The sequence below is a fragment of the Haliotis rufescens genome, unplaced genomic scaffold, assembly GCF_023055435.1.
Source record: "Haliotis rufescens isolate VD_foot unplaced genomic scaffold, xgHalRufe1.0.p SCAF_53, whole genome shotgun sequence".
NCBI lineage: Eukaryota > Metazoa > Mollusca > Gastropoda > Lepetellida > Haliotidae > Haliotis > Haliotis rufescens.
The window spans coordinates 2961294-2980584 of NW_025964257.1; the positions used below are offsets into that span (position 1 = coordinate 2961294).

The window sequence follows — 19291 nt, forward strand, 5'->3', positions numbered from 1 at the left end:
CAACGTAAACACCAACGACAGTCTCTGACTGGCGGTGCATGCAGTGGGTCAGGGAGAACATACCTAACTGAGGGATTGTTGGCGACGTGTGACACGAGACCTCGCTGTGTACAGTCACTCATTCACTACTATCGCATATATATAGTTACATTCATCTTTCTTCAAAAACATGTTTGGCTACGTGAGCAATCGAAGAAAGACCGAATAATAGAACGCGTAAAAACTTGTCAACCAGGAAGTGTGTACTAATTGATATCTACCGCCACAGAAGTGTATGACTTGCTGTAAGCCTCTATATGTGAAACAGGTGTAAACACATGCACTTATGTCGAGAAAAATCGATCAACCTGCCAAGCATAATTTAAAATACTCGGTGTCTGCATCACGAAGTTGCAGATAATTCTTTTTACATTCACAACCTACAAGAGGAGATAAGCAACATTATATATGGCAGAGACGTACCCGCTGTACTACTGTTATTGACGTGCACTCAATATACTCTATACTCTAGTAGTGTAATGCTTTGTAAATCTGTATGCACCTCATATTTCCCTGTTCCCACCCTATCTGTGTACACCTCACACTTAGAGTCTACACAATGCACTGACATGATACATATGACAGGTGGTGCAATATCTAAATGAGAGTTCCACTCCACTTTGATCACTATTGCAATAATATCATATGTGTGTATGTCTGTTTAGTGAAATGTGACAGTTCAGCTTCCTAGTTTGGTGAAACCCACATGCACTTTAAGGGACAATTCTGTTACCAGCGGATCCTAATGACGGAACTAAGTATCTATTACTATTACTATTGGCAACTGGTGTTGGGCTATATCAAGTACATACAGTCCATGTTTATTTTAAACATCATTTAGAAATAAGACACAATCAAATATCAGACAGTGTTAAATTTGCTTTCGAGACAGTTAGGCTGAGACTTTAACATAGACTAATTCACCAAAAGACCCGTGAAGATCCGGGGTAGAATAGGTCTTCAACAACTCATATTTGCCGTAAAAGGCGACTATGTTTCTCGTAAAAGGCGATTAACGGATCGGGTGGTCAGACTCGCTGACTTGGTTGAAGCATGTCATCGATCCCGATTGTGTGGATCGATGCTCATGATATCAAACCCTGGATTGTCTGGTCTAGACTCGATTATTTACAGACCGCCGTCGTATAGCTGGAATATTGCTGAGTGCGGCGTAAAACAACAAACGAACCAACCAACTTCCAACTACTTTTATGATGTACTGGCCTGGTATATTTCCGAAATATTCGTTAAAGGTAAGACATTTTCCCTAATTAGTCAACTCGTTCCTTGTAACATTTTCTTGTTTTTGAAAGGCCCTGACAACATAAACATTGGTTAAAGAACTTTCTGTAGAATGAGCGAGTTTGATGAAACACTGCTTTGAACAGTATTTCTTTTATATCCCATAGTGTCAGAGTAATGTTCCTTATTCTTCTGGTCAATGGGGCTATAATGTTTGCTCTAATGTTAACAGATGTTCAAAAACCGACACACGATAACATTTCCAGATATATATGTCAGAGAATATGGCATTAAATCACTCCCTCCCATACAGCCATATCTCTTCATGAAAACATTTACAGTCTGTCATTCTCTCTACTGGTGGTTGGCATTGAGTGAACTCCAAACAGGATGATAAGTGTTCACTGTTTCATACACTGCAGCAAGCAGTGAAGCACAAGGTAGACATTAGCTGTTGTGCCTATCTTCTGTAGGTCTGCATTAGCATGCAGCTGACACATTATTAAGCCGTTCTTATTGATGATCTCACTGACAAACTTTAGAAGACTGATATCAGTGAGTAGGTATATACTGGCGGGGGACGTGATACAAATCAGTGACTCGCACATTGTACCCAGGCAGGGAAACATTCCCAGGTCTCACTCTATGACGTATGTGCTGCTCTCTTTCAAATCCACTTACTTTGATTGTAAACTACTTCATACAGACTTCATACGAACAATAAACGAAAATGTGTATATTTGTAGTCCATACATTATATGTAGTTTCTCTCATTGAACTACAGTATGATAAACTAGTGTTTATCAAGCACTGAATAGAATGTCATGTCATTCACTTTCACAGTGATAAATTTGATTAGACATGCTGGTATTAGACACCAGGTGTTGCATTAATCTACTACTTGAACAGCTGCAGTCAATGTTACACGCAACATTCACAAGCACGATGAACGGTAGCTGTCTATTTCGTAAGGAGAACAGTACTTGTGCTGCCTAGCGTCTGACGACATGTGTCTGACGACTTTCATGAATAAACTGTGGGAAAGCCACGAGAAAACAGTTTTATTCTGCACAGCCACACCCGGTCAGTCTTCATGGTAAATGGGCTACTAAGTAACATCACTGAACATATGCATGCATTGAACAGAACTGGAGCGTTGAGGCGAGCTGTTGACTACGGAGCACCGTCAGGGACACGTGCAAAAAAATGTAATGCTCGAGCGTGTAAAACGTTAAAATGTGTTTGGTTCCAAGAACAGAGTTCAGAAATTAAGTTATTACAGGGTTAGGGGCTGTATTTTAATAATAGTGTCAGCTTGTGAAACCTGAAGAAAACTCTTATGCTGATTGACACTATGTGAGGCAAATCTGGGGACAGGACATTTCGTGAAGTGGTAGGTTTAGGTAAAAAATATTTTAGTAATATGGAAACAATTGCGCACATGATATCACAACTTAGAACGCCCTCCCCCATAGTTACATGTATGATTATTTACAATTAATAATTAATTAGCAGAAAGAAAAGATCAGAAATAGATATCTGTATGCTGAACGTGACTTGGCACATACACACACAAACACACACACACACTCACACACACACACACACACACACACACACTCACACTCACACACACACACACACACACACACACACACACACACACATACACATACACACTACACAGCGTCCGATTACATCCTCACAGTAACAATAACAAATTTATGTCATTCTATCTACCGACGGTTGTTGTGGTTGATCGCGTTATGACTGCTAACAGGAAGTAATATAACAAGGGCTTCCTGTGAAATTCTACACTACAGCGCACAGTCCCCAAATAGCATGTCAGGTACGTGCTTTTGTTACAACACTGGGTCACAATCTGCAGACGCATATACTACTCAGCTTGTCTGTTGATATACTGCTGTCTGTTGATATACTGCTGTCCGTTGGTATACTGTTGTCTGTTGATATACTGTTGTCTGTTGATATACTGATGTCTGTTGATATACTGCTGTCTGTTAATATACTGCTGTCTGTTGATATACTGCTGTCTGTTGATATATTGGTGTCTGTTGATATACTGCTGGGTCACCGATAGGTTTATGTATATTGTACAGTGTCTGCTGTATATACCCAACTCATAGATACATAGCTTGTCTGTTGATATACTGTTGTCTGTTGATATACTGTTGTCTGTTGATATACTGCTGGAAGCTGCAGGCAGGATATACACTGTATATCTTATATCACTTTTAGGCGGGTCACCGGTAGGTTTATGTACATTGTACACTATCTGCTGTATATACCCAACTCATAGATACAAAGGATATTTAAATAATAGGTACCAAGTTGTGAGGAAGCTAACGGGAAGCTTTCAATGTGAGTTGCCAATACAAATTCTCTAATAGCTGTACCATGAGGAATATATCGACAACGTATAAATAGGGATTTTAACGCCGCTTTGAACAGTCAGACAATAATAATAATGTCCCAGAGAAGTCCTATTGCTGAGAATGCAGTAAAACACCACTTGCATCAATCTGGTATGAGACATGTAAACATAAACAAACTATGGTTTGCTAGAAACAGTCATTTTTGAAAATTAGCACGTTCATAGCAATCCAAACACGTGATTTCACGCTCAATACATCATTGATAACGTAAACGGGACAATGGTGTTGACAGTGCAGACGTTATTGTCAACATGATACCATGCATGACTGTTAACACAATGTATATATCGACACATAAATTGGACACACAGGTTTCAATACAGAAACCATATTTTCTCGAAGGTTGTTTTGAAGTTGGATAATAAAACTCTTGTGTGTCTCCTTCTGCTGTCACACAAACGTATGAGGACGACTCACACAGCCATGTTATAGTTTCTATTAACATTATATTGCGTCTGGAAAGTAAAGGAATATATTACATACAAACGCAAGTTTCTCAGAATTTTTTGCCTCTCCTACAACAGATAGTTTCATACAATTTAGTTACGAACAGCAGCATCTACATTCTAAGAATTACTTTGTCACTTTACTATAATTACTTATAACATTTATACATTACTTTTGTTGCTTTTAATTATCAACCCTGAATTATAACTGAATCATCTTATTACTCTCAGACTACAAGTCAATGCTGTTGGCGGTGCTACACGTGTGTTCAGGTGAGTGGCTGCACATACGATTAGCATGTCAGACTACATGTCAGGGAGTTCTTTGCTGTTAGCGGTGCTACATGTGTGTTCAGGTGAGCAGCTGCACATACGATTAGCATGTCAGACTACATGTCAATGAGTTCTTTGCTGTTGGCGGTGCTACACGTGTGTTCAGGTGAGCAGCTGCACATACGATTAGCATGTCAGACTACATGGCAATGAGTTCTTTGCTGTTGGCGGTGCTACACATGTGTTCAGGAGAGTGGCTGCACATACGATTAGCATGTCAGACTACATGTCAATGAGTTCCTTGCTGTTGGCGGAGCTACACGTGTGTTCAGGAGAGTGGCTGCACATACGATTAGCATGTCAGACTACATGTCAATGAGTTCTTTGCTGTTGGCGGTGCTACACATGTGTTCAGGAAAGTGGCTGCACATACGATTAGCATGTCAGACTACATGTCAATGAGTTCCTTGCTGTTGGCGGAGCTACACGTGTGTTCAGGTGAGTGGCTGCACATACGATTAGCATGCCGGACTACATGTCAGGGAGTTCCTTGCTGTTGGCGGTGTTTCACATGTGTATAGGTGAGGGGCTGCACATACGATTAGCATGTCAGACTACATGTCAATGAGTTCCTTGCTGTTGGCGGTGTTTCACATGTGTTCAGGTGAGTGGCTGCACATATGATTGGCATATTGGAACAGTTTCTTAAGCGACTTGGTGGCGTGGCTCGATCCTTTTATTACCGTATTCGCCATGCTTGTATACAACCAAGAATATGTAGAGGGCGTCATGGAAAATGATAAATATTAAATTCTTTGGAATAGGCCCCTACACAGCCTCAGACCTATCCAGGCCAAATAACCTGATCTTGTCCCTTTGGATAATCCCAATGGAATCATATATATGTCGAAGCATTTTCTGTCCCTTTTGACACTAATGTGAAGGACAAGACTCAAGAAAAAACATGACAAATATGCGGACCTCGCTTTCGAAATGTCACACTTGCATCCCAAGTTGTCCGACTCCTCACTGTTCTCGGGGCCTTAGGTTTGGTACCTCCCTATCTGTTGACGGGCATTAGGAGACTACCCGGGGTTGCTGCCAGGAATACAGCCCTTCTGACCATGTTGGTAATGCAGAAGGCTGCAGTGTTGGGGAGTCTTCACATTCTCCGAACTGTTCTTGGTGGGTTCGAATGGGCAGCTTTTCCGAGCTGTCTGGGCTGCATGTAGAGGGGGCAAGGGTCCTGAGCTGATGATGAGCCTCACCAGCCTGACTGTGAACCCCCTTTGCTGCATTTATTTATCTAATTAATAATAATGTAATAGAACGTTACGTGTGAAATTAAAATACTGTCTGAAATTGAAATATATCATTAATTGACATTTGCCACAATGCCAAAGTAATTTGGTGCGAGCTAGTAAAAATATGATTGATGGTAATCATTGCACTAATTAGCCCATGAATGCAATGGTAAAATGTATTTGCAGGCATACCCCTTCCATGTTCCTGTTCACACCTGTAATTAGTCATACACCTAGTAACGATGAATCGTCACGCACGCTTTGCTCTGTTCCATGGTTCGTGATGTGTTCAACTCATTTTCACGTGTAAATAATGTTTTGTGATATGCTACCAATATTAAATGAATAACAAGTGGATGCGCCTTACTGTGGTTTTGTGGCTACCTGCAATCGCTTGTAGTTAGTGAGCATGGTTTTACGCTTTTAGCAATATTTCAGCAATATCGCGGGGGGGGGGGAGGGACACAGGGAGATGGTCGTTACACATTGTACCCATGCGGGGAATCGAACCGGGTCTTCCGCGTGACGAGCCAACGCTTTAACCACTAGGCTACCCCACTTCCCCCAATCGCTTGTAAATGATTAGGCCAGAACTGTGTTTTCATGCAAGGGTAGGAGTTTGTAAGTGAATTACATTTCATCGTCGCACTGGCAATGTTTCATCCATATACAACGAAGGATAACAGAGATAATGATAATACTTCAAATAGCAATAATGTCCTTGTGGGATCAGAAAGCGATATCCCAAATAGAACAAGAGAGAACCATCATTATACAGATTTGTTTAACATGGGTAACGGACTTAACACTGCATCAGTAAAACTTTCCTGTTAATGATAAACAGTGGCTAAATGGTTCATTCTGCTGCAACATGGCACAACTAATCACTGTCGAAGGGTGTTTAAAAAATCAACACATTGATGCGAATAAAACGTCGTCATATGCTTGAACACATGTCGGTACCTATCGATTGAGTTAAGACCCAAGATATTTAACAACACAAGAAAAAAAACAATAATATATTTCATTAGTTATTGGTAAAATATATATGATTCCCATTGTATGTTGCTTTGACAGAGCATGTTACGAGTCTCGAACCGTTTGCGTTACATTAAAGGTTATTTCTATTTTCATAAACTTTTCGCATTTTTTCTGTGATTAAATAGAAGTATACTGAACTTCTATATTGACGCAATAACTGAGCTGTACTCAATCGGAACTGTGTTTGTATTACTAAACGACGGCATGTCATACACATATACCATACATCGCCACTGAGTATCTCGACAGATGCGGGTGCAAGTCACCAGTCGCTGTATATAGAGGCGTACATAGGCGTGACAGAACACAACGATCGTGGGTCCGAATCGATATCCATGTTTATGTTTCTTGGTTTGTCAGCACGTGGGATTCACCGAACATAAACATCAAAGTTGACATGCCATGATGTAATATAGATACTGTGTCTAAAGCAGCGTTAAACAAACTGTTACTCACTCACTCTAAAACTCTAAATAAACCTGCATTCATATGACAGAGATTGACTCCGCTATATTTAGATACTACTGAACTAGTTTAAAGCGACTGATGTGCATGTAAACATGAATTTGTATATTACTTACGGGCTTGACAAATTGACAGGCCCTGAAATAATCAAAACACTGTTCTGAGCGGGGTTAAACCTCGCTCGCTCCCTCCTTCCCTCTCTCCCTCCCTCCCTCCTTCGCTCACTCACTCACGTGTATGTAACAGTAAGCCTGCATTCATATGTCAGAGATTGACTTGGCTATATTTAGCGGCCACTACTGAACTAGTTTAAAGCGACCGATAAGCATGTAAACATGACCTTGTATATTACTTCCGTGTTGAGCTACCCGGTCACACACGACGACTGTAGCAACGATTTTTGTCTGACAAACTGAAGCCTCAGCAGGTATGTGCAAAGTATACATTTCTAACCTTAACACATGACACCTTACTTGTTTATGTATATTTGTATCACCATGTCGAACATACATGGCATAACGCATCCGGGAGTAACCCACAATATCTCTACATACTCGTGTACTTTGACCTGGCCTCTATTTGTGTATACATGTTACCTGTGTACGTGGAGGGTTAATTGAAACACAAAGCTTTACAGGTACGACCTAGAACCTGAACACAACTGATATGAATGTGATTGTCTGGGTCGTCTAAAGGCTTTGCAGAGTCGTCTCCCTTTGTCCGTAATACTAAACTTCTACTCTGTTCACACCAGTATGGAAATAGTCGCGAGGGCGAAGGGAACGCAGGACATACAGATGGACAGTCACATCAGACTTACAGTTTCCAGTTGTTTACAGCATGCATAAGATAAACCTCGCCTCAGTGAAAATTTTGTAAATAGTTATTTCTTTAAGGCGACAGAATTCCTTTTGTTTCATTTGACGGAAAAGCAAAGAGTTTTGATGATATTCAAAATGATCCTCTTACTAATGCCTTGTACCAGTATGTGTGTTCATATCATCAGGATGGTTGTCTTTCCTTAAGTCATGGGGCGGCCTTTCTTAGGCATGCAAGGACCCAATGATCGTGGGTTCGGAGTCAAGATTTCCATGGTGTGTTCATATATGTATGTGATATAAAATATATGTCATGTGAGCGTATCTCACACTTTTAATTAATGTTTGTGTTAGTACAGTTAAAAATATAATCAAAAATTAATCTATCGTGTTGAAGTTTATGAAGTTAATACGCATATATTCATGTAAATCATCCATCAGCGTTCAGTGTGAAATGCGTATTTACTGTCATACCGTCTAACACATTTACAACTATTATCATACTCAATATCATCATAGACAAAAATAGACAGCTGGTAAGACAATAACGTGATCCTTTTCTCATACGCATATCTCATAGATACCAAATGTATCAAATCAGTATCCAAATTACTGAAAAATGATGAACCTATATTTCAGTCCTCTTCAAGGTACCAGACAACAGGCATGATGAAGATAACTACTGCTGCTGTATTATATGTGATTGCAGGTAATTCTTTTATATCACCCACATGTGTAATAACTGTGTATCTTACAATATACTTATATTACCCTACATACTTGAGATGAATAGATTATATTCTACTTAACGTAATGTACGGTCATACCTCATGCTATATGCTACATATCCACATATCGTTTCCGGCAGGTGTTGTGTCAGGTGCCCCCAGTGCCAGTCCAGTGTTGTCTGCAGTGTCTGACACAGCCAGGTTCAGCTGGGAGATTCCACAGGGAGGTCTGGGGTCAGATGTCAGCTTCTACACTGTCAGTCCTGCTGGAGTCCCTGTGTTTGTAGTGACAGCTGCTGGGGCATCTGTTGTGTTTGGCAACTACTCAGGTAGACTGGTGTACCAGGGGAACATAGCAGCCAGGAATGTCACCTTCACCCTCAGCAACATCCAGACATCTGATGCAGGGACATACACGTGTGGGGATGGAGTACCTGGTACTGTGATACAGAACTGTGGACAGAAACTTGTTGTCCTGGGTGAGTGGCTACTTAGTTTTGATTTGTTGACGTTTCGTACACATAGTTTAGTCCTCTTTATATTCCGTATACATATTCAGAGAAGAGATAAAGTTGTGTCTGAAATAAGAATGTAATGTAAACATAATCGTCCGTGTTTATGAATTAGGTATATAACTCTCAGTTATAAGGACGGTTGTCACACCGGGGTAACAGTATATCCTCCATTGTTGCTTTGTTCTACACTGTTCAATTCATGTCAGCTAATGAGAACCTACTTATGATACATACTAGGTTGCACAAAAATGTGTTTCATGATTCTCCTTTAAATAAAAATACAACCACGAGGATAGTTTGAAAACAAAAGCAACCTTTCATCACTTGACTTTTGTCAGAGCGTGTCCTGATTATGAAATAGACAACTTGGTTTTTAAAATGTAAGAGTTGTTATTCTGTGACAATACCTGTATTCCTTGTCTCTACTATTAGGCACGGTGGGGTAGCCTTATGGTTAAAACCCCAACTTGAAGTCCGCTTTCGATAACCCACATGGGTGCAATGTGTGAAGCCCATTTCTGGTATCCCCCGCCGTGATGTTTTCTAAAAGCGGAATAAAACAACACTCACTCAAATAATATTCGATGTCGCAAGTAACAAACGATTGTAATGTAGATGAATGTCGCCTGCATGCAAGGCAACACTGGTACAACACATGTGATGTTAATATCAGGAGGATATTCACAAACGTAATGATATTTTGAAACGGGTCACTTGTGACAGCAAAATATAATCTTGTTGAAAACGCATTGTTCACCCCCAAACAGAGAAATGGTTACAAGTAGTTTAACCAAAACAAAAACCACCCACCCGAACACAAGCTCACTCATTGTGGGCAACGACCCCGTGAAGATTCCGGGGTAGAATAGGTCTTCAGCAACCCATGCTTGCCGTAAAAGGTGACTATGCTTGTCGTAAAAGGTGACTAATGGGATCGGGTGGTCAGGCTCGCTGGCTTGGTTGATGCATGTCATCGATCCCAATTGCGTGGATCGGTGTTCATGATATCAATCACTGGATTGACTGGTCCGACTCGATTATTTACAGACCGCCGTCATATAGTTGGAACATTGCTGAGTGCGGCGTTAAACAACAAACCAACCAACCAACATTGTGGGCAACCAAGTGATTGTCATGAGTGAATGGACACTATACATGTGGGAAGACATTTTCTGAACTGTTACCGCTCTTGAGAAATCCACAAGACATGTGTGCTGCTGACAAAGTCGAACTCCCCTGGATGACACAATTCTGACAGAGAAGTGCATCCTGACTCGAATTAATTACAGACTGTTTATATATTGATGACAAGGGTAAACAGCAAACGGATAGGTAAATAAACAAACAACATTCTTGAGAGTACTGAGCCGAACGCCAGCAGTCACTTGGTTACCTATGCATTTAGTGCGTGCCCACGTTCTTAAGGAAAATGTATGTTGTAATATCAAATCTACTTCACTGATTGATTTTGAAACCCTGTGTGTATTCAGAGCAAGCAATCATTATAGTAACTGAATAATGTATATGAATGTGTTCCCTTATGAAACTAAAGAATACACGTGTGTCCTTTTGCAACCTTGTCATTACCTCATCACACCCTCGTATCTATATTGTTAGTGGCAGCAAGTACACTGACAATATCAACTTATGATTAATTATAGTGAACCGTACAGTTGTCATTTGATTATGTTAACTTGTTCAGTGTAAAATTAGGAACCCATTCACGTTGCATTTCTATAAATTAATTCAAAATATCAGTTATGGAGGTATTCAATGATCGTAGTTATATCAACCACCAGTATTTTATCCATTACCAAATCAATATTTGTATGAACAGGCGGTATCTGGTCGGATGATGTAGAAGGTACATAATGGGTGACTCTGTGGTATGATATTCTGCTCTGGCCATATTCAGCAGTTGGGGTCCTTCTACATGGACCATGTTCAATTCCTAGGCAAAGCTATAAGCAAAACACCATGACAAATAAATGTCTGCAGAACTTTGTTTCCTTAAGATCCAATACACTTTAAACCGAAATTGTAGACCCTGCTTATTGTGGATTCGCTTTGGGTAAATGCTTACATTGGTGGGAGTTCATGGTCGTAATGTGCCTCTTTGTGTTTGTACTTGGTTTTTTTTCATAAAAGAAGAGTTTACGTGATTTCGGGAAAGTTGTCTAGTGCATGTAGTCGCTACGGTGGTTTGGAGCCCAAATTAAAATACATCTATGACGTCACTCCATTGTTCTAACTGTTGATTATCTGTAACCAACTGACAGTTTACTGACCTACTTTCTGCAAGGCAAATGTTGAACTCATGCATTAATTCTAAACACGGACTTTAAGAATCTACTGAATCACAGGAAATACAAGTGCGCGCACTACGAATATTCGGATAAGGTTTACATGTACACATTTTTATTGTCTTTTTTTCTTCTATTTATTGATCTATTGTCACTTTAAGGCTGTAGTTTGCATCTGATTACACAGTATTTTGTTGATCCTGTATTTTGAGTCATGTAAATAAAGTGACATAACCCTGTCCATATCCAATAGAAATATCTGCATAAAGCAGAGTCGATTATGCATGCGTAACTAGACATCCATTACAAATAATGACACTCGCCAGCTTCACTTGCTCGAACCATATCTGTAACGCATGTCCAGTATAAGTCTGTTCATGCCTGCAAGCAAGGGCATAATGTATTTGTAAGACATTACTGAAACACTGCCTTTAAATGAATACATAAATCAAGATTTAACATACTCATAGGGAAAATCTAATCTGTCCTAATGATATTTAACTTCTTCAAAAACAGATTTCTTGAGTTTTGTTGCATGTACATATGCACAAAATGAAAAAAAGAAGTTAAAACTGATTTATTTGTACTGGTAGGATAGACAGATGTATTAAAACTGTATGAAACATAGTGTTACATGTGTCCAGTTGAGCAAGAATATTATTTATTCATTCAAAGACATTATCTAAACTTTTGTTGGGTTAATGTCATGTTACCATGTGTCAATACTTGATGAGGATCGCAATTTCAACCCTCGTGACACAACATTTGAACACACAACAGAAAAGGTTTAAGCACATTAAAGATCGTTATTGTATCTTATCTGTTGATTTGATCCAACTCAACATCGTGTCTGATGAAGTCGAGGAATTGTAATCTTGTCAATCAATGATAATTCGTTTTAAAGACTCGTTGTTTTGTTCTTGAAAGTATATAACCATATGAGTTAGTCACAACTTTGGTCAACATCAATGTTGAGCATGTGGCAATCGTCGTTGACGTCACACTAGTTCTGTTAGATTCATGAGATGGTTAAATGTGTAGAAGACGCAACCTTCTCACGAATGCTTATATTTAAGAGTGGATTATAAGACTTCATTACGATTCATTACAATTTGTTTATATGAAGATTGTTATCCATCCATAGCTGGTGTTAAAATTGCTAACATGGCCAAGCCACACTTAAGCATTCATCCAACCACTCATGCCACTATTGTCATTATATATATTAACACATGAATTCTTTTGAAAGGCAAGCCCACCACTCCTGGCCGTCCAGTGTCCACAACTCCTGTCTACAACCAGCAAGTGACCTTGACCTGCAGCTCCACCTCTACCACTGTCCCAGTTGACCATGGTCTGACCTTGACCTACACCTGGCGGCGTGACAGCACTGACATCACAGTTACCTCCCCTGGTTCCCCCTACACCTTCACAGTGAGTTCCCGGGACAGTCACAACTACAGATGTAGAGCGAGAGAGAGTCAGGGTCCGGAGTCAGAGTGGAGCCAGGGGTACAACATGGAGCCTCAGTGTGAGTGTGAACCACACGTCACTGATTCATGTAAAGTTCAGTCGTAAATTGCCAATAAGAACGGTTACCAAACATACAATAATAAAACACAAAGAACCATATTTAGAACTACTTGTTTCAAAGGAAATGGAAGGGAGTGTCCGTGACATTAGCTATTGATGTATTCTCTGGCTGTTCGCATGCCATTGGTGGTTAAGGGATCTACGAAATTAATTTGATACTCACCCACTGTTACAAAAATCATTACGGTCTATTCATGGTCATCAGCGGGTTATTCGAATGGGGGCGTCGGTAACTGTGCGCAACTTAACACTACTTCTACTCTTACTCCGATCTACTGATATTCTACTCCCGACAGACCCGATGTTCAAGGAACATCAGACAATCATCCACACTGAACCCATTTCTCTCAAAACTCGATGCATTGTTGAAATACCTAGTTGAATGCGATGAGTTATATCACTAGTTTTGTTTGTATCCAGGGGCTGCCAAATAAATAAATAAATAAATAAATGAATATTTATAATATATACATCGAAAGAGTGTACAGACTCACTTTTATGAAATCTCTTAGCCAACAAGACATGACTCACCTACACAGGCTAGATGTTTTCCCTGATGTGTCGTACCTTAGGTTAGGCTATTATGAAGATGTTTATAAAGTAACGTTTTGTTCAATGTTAAGTCATATAATTTAATTATATTTCCTTCGGAGATATTACCGTTTAAATAAACAAACAGTTGTATTGTTCATGGTATTAATTTTTTTCTGTGCAATAATCCTGGACAAGACGTCAAACCACATTTCACCTCACCTCTTAACTTCTAAACTACCTGCTGACTCGTGTACAATCGCATGGGCAACATGACAAAAGTGATGACTGGTGCGTCGATCCTGTATCCGGCTCCCCTCACAAACACATAACCCAAATTGATACTTTGCAGATACATTTTCCTGATGACTGCCGATGTCTCTCACTTGGTGATGTTAGTGTTGATGCTATTATTAGCGTTATTACAGAATCTGCATCTTATCAGTTCTTAAAATCGATCTCGGAGAAAGCTTTCACTATATATTTCCAGGTTGCACATTGAGAGAAGAGCCCATTATCGAATAATCAGCTGTGAAAGTTGTATATATATTCACACGTCACCCTTATACAAGGGGGGTTTTCTTTTCAGCTTAGAATTTACAAAGTTTAAGTTATAAATATGTCGCAAAACTCTTCCCCGTTAGATACCACTTTCAAACTCGATGCTGTGCGATGGATTCGTTTTGAAATACTCTCGTAAGGAAAATAGCATCTATGGGGATAGACTCGATACTAATCTATATATACACATTAAAATTTTAATTAATATGCCATATTGCGTGGGGCTTCTTATTTGCATCTTCCTCGTGATCAAAAACACAAAACAAACCTCAGGTATTTTCTATGTCGATGGTATTGAATTCTTAATATATCAACTTTGGATTGGTGGAGTGAGCGAGTGAGTATGGTTTTACGCCGCCTTTAGCAATATTCCAGCAATATCACGACGAAATGCTTCACACATTGTACCCATGTTTGGAATCGAACCCGGATCTTTGTCAGGACGAGCGAACCCTTTGACTACTAGGCTACTCGACTGCCCTTGGATTGGTGGAGTTTACTGCAGAAAGCAAAACTCTATCAAAGTAAATTATTTTAGTATTCACAAATTCATGCTTTCCGAATTTCAGTTGAATCACAGACTCCAAGGGAGCTCGACCATTTGCCAGCACCACGTGTGTTTAATAGGACAATTAGATTTTTTGTAAATATATACAGAAGCAGACCGCTGTCAAGTTTCCCCATACTGTTGCTTTTTGTCTCACAGCCTGTCGTCGTGAACAGACACAAAACGTCATAACCATGAACAAATGATGAACAGAGTATGTATATATCATGCTGAACAATTATATTTCGATAGCCACACCAAACCGCGGAACGTTTAAACAATCGCTCTTTTATGTACATGCTGCTATTATAAACATAATGTGTTGTCAAAGTGCTTTTTCTGAATATCATCAACTCATCATTGTTTTCCTCATGTGTGTTATTATAGGTATAACTATATATTGTATCACGGTATCAGTGTCACAGAGCTATGTGCCCATTCCAGACGGGCCCTACCAGATCTCCCTGACCCCCTCCACCTCCTCCTACACTGTGACAGAGCACAATGCTCTTCCATCAATCACGTGCTCCGCCCTCTGTAGACCAGGTTGTACCTACAGGTGGTTACACAATGGAACAGTCTTCAGCAGTGGAGCCACTCTGAGTCTAGGACAAGCTGACAGATCTAAGACAGGCTCCTACAGATGTCAGCCTTCTAATACACACGGGAGTAGTGACAGTGTCACAGTCAGTGTTGATGTTCAGTGTAAGTATATAGTCTACACTGGTGACAGTGTTACAGTCAGTGTTGATGTTCAGTGTAAGTATATAGTCTACACTTGTGACAGTGTTACAGTCAGTGTTCATGTTCAGATTAAGTATATAGTCTACACTGGTGACAGTGTTACAGTCAGTGTTGATATTCAGTGTAAGTATATAGTATACACTGGTGACAGTGTTACAGTCAGTGTTGATGTTCAGTGTAAGTATATAGTATACACTGGTGACAGTGTTACAGTCAGTGTTGATGTTCAGTGTAAGTATATAGTCTACACTGGTGACAGTGTTACAGTCAGTGTTGATGTTCAGTGTAAGTATACAGTCTACACTGGTGACAGTGTTACAGTCAGTGTTGATGTTCAGTGTAAGTATACAGTCTACACTGGTGACAGTGTTACAGTCAGTGTTGATGTTCAGTGTAAGTATACAGTCTACACTGGTGACAGTGTTACAGTCAGTGTTGATGTTCAGTGTAAGTATACAGTCTACACTGGTGACAGTGTTACAGTCATTGTTGATGTTCAGTCGAAGGCTATAGTCTACACATTGTAAAGCGAACCACAGATATTCATGCTGTTATATTTTCAGATGCCGCCACTGTAAGAATGTTTACTGTCAACTCTCTTGGTGGTTCAGTGACAGTTAACGAGTCAAATCCAGTGACCTTGAAATGCCAGGTTGATAGTAACCCAAGGTCAGTCATCAGGTTACTGAATGGAACTGAGGAGTTGACAAGGGCAGATAACACCCTGACAGCAGAATATAGACTGGCGTCAGCAGACTGTAGACAAAGAGGGAACTACTCCTGTACTGCCACTAACAACATCGGGACACCTGTCAGCCAGAGGGTGGTGTTGCTGGTCAAATGTAATCTTTGTTTGGATATTCAGTTCGGCTGGTAGTGTTGTGATGATTTCCATTGATGGTTGATGTCACAACTGTGTATATGATACTAACGCTGTTGAGTAAATGGCCGGCCTACGGTATGCTTGTATATTTGTGTTATCATGTCTCTTATGTTGATACTGCCAAGTTGAAATATCAACGAAAGTGTCCTGATGAATAATTGTACATAATCGATAAATTTGGTCTTCATAATAAACATATATTATTTGTTCCAGGGCCATTACATATGTTGTCCACATTTAACCAGGTTCCCCTCGACTAGATGAGACAGTTCCCCAGCAACTCAAATACGCCACTAGACTTGGTGGTAACGTGAACGTGTCTGTGTCGATCCTGGCCTACCCCCTTCCTACATTCACCTGGAGTAGAACCACCAGCATCAGACAGGACCTCACTGGTTCCTCCAGCCCTGTCTCAGACATCTCAGTCACTGCCAGACTACACCTTACTAACCTCCAACAGCAGGACTTCGGGGACTACAGTCTGACAGTCAACAACGGTGAAAGCAGTTCATTGACATATACAGTCAGCATAGTGTCTGAAGGTGAGCCGCGATATTCTGATTTATCATTCACTATTTCAGGATGCACTTGTTCATGTGTTCCAATACCTTTCTCTGGCTGTTGTGTAATCATTACATCTTCATTTTACAAATAAAGAGCTTAATATTACAGCATTCTCTGATAAAGCTTTTACAGCATTCCTTTTCATATTAATTTGTTGTCAGGGCCACCAGAGATACCTACACAGTTGAGAGACCTGGATAATGCAACAACGTCGTCGGTATGGTTATCTTGGCTGCCTGGGTTCAATGGTGGACACCCTCAGAGGTTTCTGCTTGAGCATCTCAAGTTTGCTACAAGAACATGGACTGTGTACAAGACCTATGCAGACACCGGCAAGATGATGGTGGTGGAAGTGACTGGGCTTACACCGGGAGATATTCACATATTTCGACTACATTCGAGAAATGACTATGTGGATTCTAGCAGATATGTATTTTTAGAAACAAGGACTGCTGGAGGTATGTGTCACTCAAGTGGAATCACAAATGGTTTAATCTGATTATCAGTTAAATGTAATTAACAACTCATCACCATAAAGAATTTATACAAGCATATGTTGTATTTGGAAGTTTTACTTTTTTCCTGTTTATGTGGAAAACATAACTCATCCATTCGATACTGGAATTATTTCTTATTTTGAAGTACTTTAAGTAATGTTCATTATATCTAATGAAGTTTTCAAGGGTTATATTCATTCATCGTGAACATGTGTATGTGGGTTCAAGGCAATAAGTTGTGACCTACATATCTTTTAGCAGTGTCAGTATAAAAAAAACAAGACATCACGTTTACACATATGTTCAGATTCGAACCTATGAATTATGTGCCATCACCCACCAATCACCAATTTGTTTGTTTGAAAGTAGGAAACTGGAAACGAATACCCTTTCACCCGTTTAGAATGTCATACGCGGATTAGCACTTCGTCTGATTTTTTTTTACATTGTAGATCTACCAAATCAGCAAAAACTCGAAACGCCATGTTCATGTACAGGGATAATAGCAGGATCCACAGTAGGAGGCATTCTTCTTACCCTGCTCATTGGGGGAATTGTTCTGATAGTACTGTACAGAAAGGGCTACAGACCTAGACTCGGACATGTTCTGACAGGTATACAGTTAACATTCCATTGTAAAATGATTGTCAAGAGGAATAATGCATAGTGATTATCCATGATATTGATTAATGCGCTTGATAGAATGATTGTCAGGCCTAGGATTTCCTAAATTGCATGTGTAATGTTGACAGAATGGACACATTTGTCAAAACAAATGTTTGATTAAAGGTTGCTATTTATATGGTAATATGCAGTCATTTACAGTTTACTTGATCATTGCCGCTGTAGGCTTCCTTTATGGATGTCAAATTGTGTTGCCATGTATGATGTGTGTTTAACATTATGTACCATGTGGCTATTTTTGTTTTCCAGAAACTGCATTACGAAAAAGGTAGTGTAAATGTCAAGGTTAAAGATAACAACGTTAAGAATATGTGAAAAAAGTAAATAAAGTAAAGAGTAATAACAAGACAAGTAAAAACGTATATCACATACTGAAGTAAATCGCTCCATTACATTATGTGTTTTTAGAAATCAACCTTATTATCTTTGCAGCAGGAGGAATCCTGAAGCTGTAGAAATGGACAACAGAGGGTATTCATCATTAGGTATGTACAAGGTACTGGGTGTTTCCCTTTTGCTGAAATTACCATTATATATGGATCTGTTTTGTACTGAAGTCAATACAATATTTTCACATTGTTTTGTTTCAGATCAAACAAATGGTCCAGTCCAGTATTCAAATTTGGAGGAATCAGAAAAACAACCGTATTCACAGTTGAAGATTTATGAGAATACAAAAGGTGGATATAGATTTTGCATTTTCACTCAGTATTGTTTAAGTTTAAGCATTCAAATGAAGGTAATATTAAAGTGCTAGTTAGAAGAAGGGAGTTGTGATTCGGATTTGTTGTTGTAATACGCAATGACTTATATCTTCAGCGGATGCTGCAGCTGTTGCAAGCACCTATGAAGGCATGACAGAAACTCCCCCTGTGACCTATGAGTCCATCAAACCATCTCCATATCAGAACACTGGAGCACATTCTCAAGGTAACCAAAACATGAAACACTCTTGCTGGTTTGAATCGTATGTCATTGCCATGGACAAAGTGTGGGGCATGTACAGAAGCATTAAACAGAAGCGTATGCTTTCTTTTCTACCCTAATGTAACACCTT

At 39.7% G+C, this 19291-nt stretch overlaps 1 protein-coding gene across 1 annotated transcript; it reads left to right on the forward strand.

Annotated features, from left to right (window-relative positions):
• Positions 1–8621: 8621 nt before the first annotated feature.
• LOC124126442 (nephrin-like) lies at positions 8622–17590 on the forward strand. The gene is made up of 7 exons (XM_048385059.1): positions 8622–8793; positions 8953–9291; positions 12880–13161; positions 15307–15567; positions 16170–16448; positions 16735–17031; positions 17215–17590. The coding sequence occupies exons 1-7, from the start codon at positions 8751–8753 to the stop codon at positions 17550–17552; spliced, it is 1839 nt and encodes a 612-aa protein (XP_048241016.1). The 5' UTR covers positions 8622–8750; the 3' UTR covers positions 17553–17590.
• Positions 17591–19291: the final 1701 nt, after the last annotated feature.

Coding starts and splice junctions, on each gene's coding strand:
- LOC124126442 (XM_048385059.1), top strand. CDS start 8,751: ATGATGAAGATAACTACTGCTGCTGTATTATATGTGATTGCAG. Junction 15,568..16,169: donor AGTCAGTGTTGATGTTCAGT/GTAAGTATATAG, acceptor TTATATTTTCAG/ATGCCGCCACTGTAAGAATG. Junction 16,449..16,734: donor GGTGGTGTTGCTGGTCAAAT/GTAATCTTTGTT, acceptor ACATTTAACCAG/GTTCCCCTCGACTAGATGAG.